Consider the following 6,333-nt stretch of genomic DNA (forward strand, 5'->3'; position numbering starts at 1 on the left):
TTTTAATTTTTGGGTTAACTATCCCTTTAAGTCAGAGAGGCTACTTATAATTAATGTAGTATGATTTAATAAAAAAAAGAATGGTTTTATTACAGTAACTTTTAATATTCATCACTATCGTTATTAGTATTACTGTCTAGTTTTTGGTTTTATTATAATATTGTATTATAAAAAAAAATTAAACATCAGACACACATTCATCACACAACACCAATGGAGTGTCAGACTTCATTACTTTTAATAAACTGCAATTCACAGTTCTGAAGATGTAAGTTAATATATTTTAATTTCATCACACTGTGAACAGCTCAACATGTCAACCAACACAATGACAAAACGTACATTTATAGCCCACCGAATTACAGTTACAGATATAGGTGAATCTAAAAATGTCCAGTTAACACAAAGTAATTTGAGACAGTTTTGTAAGCGGTCAATTACCGAACGGTGGTTCTACAATTAAATATTATGAGCTTTGAACTTATATTGAAGGGAGAGTATTTATTTTTAATTAATTTCGTGCAATATAGCCAACACAATGGGTAAAATAATGTATTATTTTACCCATTGAATAAAATAATTATTATTTTCATAATTTACCCCCCCCCCCCATTATTATCTATAATATAATATTATAAATAATTATATTATATATAAATTAAACAATTATGATTAGGAGCAGTGACAAACAATTTCCTCTTCTGGCAAAATACACATCACAGAACATCACATGAACAGCACATCATCATATAATCCTTATAATATGGTTTCCAGCTTCAGCAAAATGGATGAGAACAAGAAGTAAATCCTGTTTACTCTTGCATCTGCCCAGGCCAGACTGTGACCCCATGGGGGTATCAGCTTCTTATCGGAAGTCCTCTGCTGAGAACATGCCCTTGGCCCGTCGCAGGATGGAATCTTTGGAGGCGTCATACGGATGCTCTTTTGAAGGAATCTCCAGCACGGCCGGGATGGACTGCATGTGGGCATCTATAGCATGACGAATCATCTCTGCGATGAACTGGTTGATGAGGATGATGCCAATGTCACTGCGAGCCAGGAAACTCCTGTAAATGAGGAACAGATGTAATTGATGTTGATATTCAAGTTAAAATTACATTATGGACTACAAATTATGAAATAAAAAAAATCTAAATTTGAATATTGTCACAGTCTAATACAGGGGTTTTCAAACTTTATGATGCCAAGGACCCCCAAATATGATGAACCTTTATGGGGGACCCCCAACCTAAAATCCAACTATATATTTTTATGTATGAAAAAACATTATAAACTGTTAGATAAATAGTAAGTATGACATTATAAATACACATTGCTTCCAAACTTGGTTTAGGTCATTTATTTATTGGCCATACTTGATGTCTGATGTATAAACCTGGAGAAGAATATTTTCAATAAAAAATTATTTGTATAAGCAACTTTCACAATAAATGTATGTAAGCAGTTTACGTACTGCGTTAAAAATATGCCTTACAACCCCAGTGAGCATGATAAAGGGGACTATAATAAGAAAAACTCACTAGACAGACATAAAACAAACATATACAATTCTGAAAAGTATGTTTACGGTAAGAAAGGAGAGAAACATTTAGAAATGAAACAGTTAGAATGTTCGGTAGACTTTATCCATTTTTGCTTTGTCTTTTTATTCTCAGAAATTTTCTAGGGACCCCTTAGAACCTTCTGGAGGACGACCCCGGACCCCAGTTTGAAAACCCCTGGTCTAATTAAAGTTTAAAATCTATCTCTGTCATGGTCTTATCATGCACAATTTATATAAATAAATAAATATAATATATATATATATATATATATATATACACACACACAAATGTAGATAGATAGATAGACGACAGACAGTCAATTTTATTCGAGAATTATAACGTGAGTTATAACGTATGAGTTATATTTACTATGGCATATTTACATCATTCAGAGATTTTAATGTATCTTACTTGAAGGTCTCCTCTATCTCTGTGATGCTAGTGTCCTTTTCCACCACCAAGAAATTGGGTTTTCGGTTTTTATTGAGCTCTCCGATCCCTCCGAGGAGGAATCCGGTACATGTGTCTTCATCCCCAATAACGGCGATTAATTTCCCCCGTCCAGGCATAGCTTGTTTTTCTTATATTCGCTCAAATAAAAGACAGAATGGATAAAACGTTTTGTCTGTCCTGTTGGATCATATGCTTTAATCAGCTGACTACTGCACTTCCGCTTTGACTACAACGTAGGCGCTTTATTTAGACAGCTGATCTGGAATCTTTTCTGCTTGTGTTAATGCAGTGCACTTCCGCTTTGGTGATTGTGACAAATCTGATCCTGAATCAGTTTAAGTGCGCGCACAGCCAACACACTGGCAGAGTTATGTCACAATAAGATACATTTTAATCCCTTTGCCGATATCATCACATATTGTACATTTCCGAGGAATAAAAACATAAAAGTGATGTAAAATATACAGGAAAAGAAGCAATATTTTCTGCGATGACGCTATATAAACGCGACTCTTTTTTTTTTTTGTCAGTCACGTGAGGCGAGGTGTGAAGGAAGACAACACTGTAAATTCATCAGCACTCCCTAAAATGGTAAATATAATTGTTACTTTGGTGCATTTGTCTAAACGAAACGTGTAAAAATGTTACGAAACAGAACGTTTTTTTAAATTGTAATGTTTTGTGTTGTGCGCATGCTTATGGAAAACATAAGAAGTGATATACATCATGTGATGGAGAAAGCTGTAATGGATCATTAAACAGATGATCTATGCAACTGTTTAATTCCTTCATTACCTTGTGTTGAATTGCAGACCACCGCACTGACCCAAGGTTTAGAGAGAATACCCGATCAGATTGGGTATTTGGTTATTAGTGAGGACGGTGTACTTGCGGTAAGTTATTAAACATTTAAGCTTAAAATGAATCGCTTTACTTATTGCAACTACAGAACATAAAGATATTACGTGTTGAAAAGAGAATATTAAGTTTCAAAGGAAAAAAAGATGAAGAAAGAATAAGAGAATTGTCCCAACACTGGGTCTTTGCTCTTATTAAAAACGTATTGTAATATCTGAACATATGCATTTTATAATTTTAGAGTGTGTGTGTGTGTGTGTGTGTGTGTGTGTGTGTGTGTGTGTGTGTGTGTGTGTGTGTGTGTGTGTGTGTGTGTGTGTGTGTGTGTGTGTGTGTGGATGGATAATGTATTGGTCTGTGTCAGACAATATTAGGTATTTAACTGTGGACTCTTGTTTTTGTTAAGTGGTAAGTTCTTCTGTAAAAATCTTATCCTATTACAGTCCGCAGGAGAGCTGGAGAATGACGAGCACACGGCAGGAGTGATCATGCAGATGGTCAGAACTGCCTGTCGTTTCAGGTTGCAAGGGACAGCGGAGCCTCCTTTCAAACGCATGTCAGGTAAGAAACATCGCTTGGACCTATACATGCCACCTAGGTTTAATTGAGCCTGTCTAAAATGTGTTTGGGTCATTTTTCACCCTAAAATTTAAATGATCCATTTTGCAATATCTGGACAGCATGATTTTTATCACTATACTACAGTAAACTATTCTCAAATTCTGTTTAAAGCTGTCACTTAATAAATATCTGGATGTTACTGTGTGATTTTCTTTTTTTTTCTTCCCCCACAGTGATGTTTGAAGATTACGTTTATGCTGTGACCATCTCAGGACAGAAAGTTTTTGTAGTCAAAAGGCAGAACAACCAGCGGGAACCTGTTATTGTGTAGTAAAGAGGATAATATGGACTGATCTTAGCCACTTTAACAAGCAGCTCAAATTGGTGCCCTCACATTGAAACCGCCATTGCAACCATCTGATGTTTAGCACAATCACATTGAATTTCTTTTGTAAGAAGACGTTATTACACCAATTTAGGGGCCTTAGATGGTGTCAGGTGTATTTGACCTGAACCTGAGTAAGTTAACGTGTTTTATTGTACAACTGCAATGTTACAGACTATGGTCACAGAATTCATCTGATGCAAGATTAAATGCTGTCAATATTGTAGCCCCAATTTATGCTTGAGTGGTCCCAGTTACTGTATTGATGGAGATGACTATAGATTTGTATTTATAATTAACCCACACAATCTATTAACATACAGCTTCCTCATACAAATACAGGCATGTTTTGACTTAAGGACCTGCTCATCACATCATATCTTTATGCAGAAATCTTAATAGACTCGGCTTAGCGGTTTATTTTTGACAATATTACAGTGGGTGGTATAATTACATTGAGTTTCAGATTCCAATCTTAATGTAAAGTGTGAGAGCTTGTAGTGAGGTGTTATAATACAATTTTATTTTCTCTTGGATATGTGAAAGCAGAAACTTAAGTGCACTGAATTGACTTTTTACAGTCTATTTCCAAATGTGTTTAATCAACAGGCTTGAAATCTTTGAATAACTGCATTAACAATAATATAATAAATAAAGTACTATGCATTTTTGTTTTGTTCTTTTTCAAGAGTCATCTAATTATCTGTGGTTAAATCAATGTTGAAAAATTAAATTCTGTCCTATAACCTAAAAAGCAAAATATACATAAAATAGATTTAAATGATTCCAATCAGGACAATGTGGAATAAGAATAGTTTTTGTCTAATTAAGTTTACTGGTCTGACATGATTTATGAGAGGACATCTGAAAATTCCTAATCTTATTCAAATGCTTTATGCTTTGAACCCCAATAATTTGTCTTCCTGCAAAATACTGTACCTACATTCTTTCATTTTATGTTTCATAGTACATATATTTAGTATACAGGGCAAATGACTTTTAAAACCATGAGGTTTTAAAAAAAATATCTGGAAAGGGTGACAGAGGAATGAGAAATGGGGAAGGAAAATGTAGAAAATACATTAGAACAGGAACTGATTGCAAAGTCCTTAATGTGAATTCAAACCAGCAAAGAGAATTTCGACGTTTCCTGTGCCGCGACACTCATCTCGCATTTCATGTTTATTTATTTGCATCTGATTTACAATCTGGTCCAACTATTTTTTGTAATTTTAGATAACCAATCTAATCCCTCATCATGTCCAGTTCCTTGGGTGGTGTGTGGCTTGAACATACCTGCAGTACAAAGAGGTAAACTAAAGCAGTTTTGCAACATTTGTAAAAGCAAAGGGGTAATGATAGAAGATGTACTACTTTTAAGACACTGAATAAAAATGGCTTGGAGACTGTGGAGGCCTTTGTTCACTGCCATGGCATTGGGCAGGACCTGTGTGTTATCAAACACTAGCAGCACTGCCGCTCTCAGTTCAACCTCTTCATATTGTGCCACTTTGCAAAGTTTACTAAAAAAGTATTGGACAATAACACACAAATTACTCCCAAAGTTTTGTAGAGTTTACATGGACTGTGTCAACTGGGTTTTTTACATTGCCAGAGGGCCAAAGGGAGTGCAAAATGATCCATGGAAAAGTTGGTAAAACCTAGTTAAATAAATATAATTTGATATTACATTTTCATTTTGCTTACTAATGTCTGGACAGAAATCCTTATTATCAACTGTTTGATTATTGTGTGTGTGTGTGTGTGTGTGTGTGTGTGTGTGTGTGTGTGTGTGTGTGTGTGTGTGTGTGTGTGTGTTGAACTAAACTGTAGGGCAAATTGTAGGATTTTGACAAATGTAAATGGAACATTATTGGACACTTTGCACACTCTCACTAGTTAAATAGCTTTATTTAAAAAATACTATTGTAAAAAAAAAAAAAAAAAATTAGAAGTAAATGTTATGAATTAGCTCATGTAGCTAAACTTTTAACGTTTGGGGTAGCTAAACTTAAATCTTGAATGTTCATACTTCTCTTTTCTATACTGTGAACACATACAGTTTAGTCTTTTAACAATCACTTACTATCTTTTTTGTTATTGTATTCTAAAAGCCCAAAAGTGACGAACTTTTCCAAAGAATAGAGTCGCACTTTTCTTCCTCCCACCTGAGTCGCACTCCCCATCTTTATCGTGGGATCGGTGACGCCAGCGCGTTTGTTAGTGTTAAACCTGAATTAGGCTTTAAAAAACGAGAGACTTTATATAAAGATAAATATATTGTCAAAAAAAAAATTCATAAATATATTGGCATTTAAAAAAAATATCAAAGGAAATAGTTAAATCTCAAAACCACCAATTCATCGTTTAGCATGTTGTTTTCCCTGCTCGATTCATGATTCATATTTTACAGATGACATTTAAAAAGCAAATAATTTTAGCATATAACATTGGTTTGTAATAAACTTGAATATTTATTTTGCACTCTTAAGCTTTTAATTTGCCATCAAA

General features: G+C 34.4%; 2 protein-coding genes across 2 annotated transcripts; one reads left to right on the forward strand and one right to left on the reverse strand.

The window, feature by feature from the left end:
• Positions 1-216: 216 nt before the first annotated feature.
• atp6v1f (ATPase H+ transporting V1 subunit F) lies at positions 217-2,207 on the reverse strand. The gene is made up of 2 exons (XM_079817308.1): positions 1,977-2,207; positions 217-1,067 (listed from the first exon to the last, which is right to left on the reverse strand). The coding sequence occupies exons 1-2, from the start codon at positions 2,132-2,134 to the stop codon at positions 866-868; spliced, it is 360 nt and encodes a 119-aa protein (XP_079673434.1). The 5' UTR covers positions 2,135-2,207; the 3' UTR covers positions 217-865.
• Positions 2,208-2,350: 143 nt separating this feature from the next.
• lamtor4 (late endosomal/lysosomal adaptor, MAPK and MTOR activator 4) lies at positions 2,351-5,509 on the forward strand. The gene is made up of 4 exons (XM_079816542.1): positions 2,351-2,609; positions 2,831-2,911; positions 3,320-3,437; positions 3,671-5,509. The coding sequence occupies exons 1-4, from the start codon at positions 2,607-2,609 to the stop codon at positions 3,766-3,768; spliced, it is 300 nt and encodes a 99-aa protein (XP_079672668.1). The 5' UTR covers positions 2,351-2,606; the 3' UTR covers positions 3,769-5,509.
• The last annotated feature ends 824 nt before the right edge of the window (positions 5,510-6,333 follow it).

Source organism: Gobio gobio, assembly GCF_949357685.1.
Source record: "Gobio gobio genome assembly, chromosome: 5".
Classification (NCBI taxonomy): Eukaryota; Metazoa; Chordata; class Actinopteri; order Cypriniformes; family Gobionidae; genus Gobio; species Gobio gobio.

Coding starts and splice junctions, on each gene's coding strand:
- atp6v1f (XM_079817308.1), bottom strand. CDS start 2,134: ATGCCTGGACGGGGGAAATTAATCGCCGTTATTGGGGATGAAGACACA. Junction 1,068..1,976: donor GAGATAGAGGAGACCTTCAA/GTAAGATACATT, acceptor CCTCATTTACAG/GAGTTTCCTGGCTCGCAGTG.
- lamtor4 (XM_079816542.1), top strand. Junction 2,912..3,319: donor GTGAGGACGGTGTACTTGCG/GTAAGTTATTAA, acceptor ATCCTATTACAG/TCCGCAGGAGAGCTGGAGAA. Junction 3,438..3,670: donor TCCTTTCAAACGCATGTCAG/GTAAGAAACATC, acceptor CTTCCCCCACAG/TGATGTTTGAAGATTACGTT.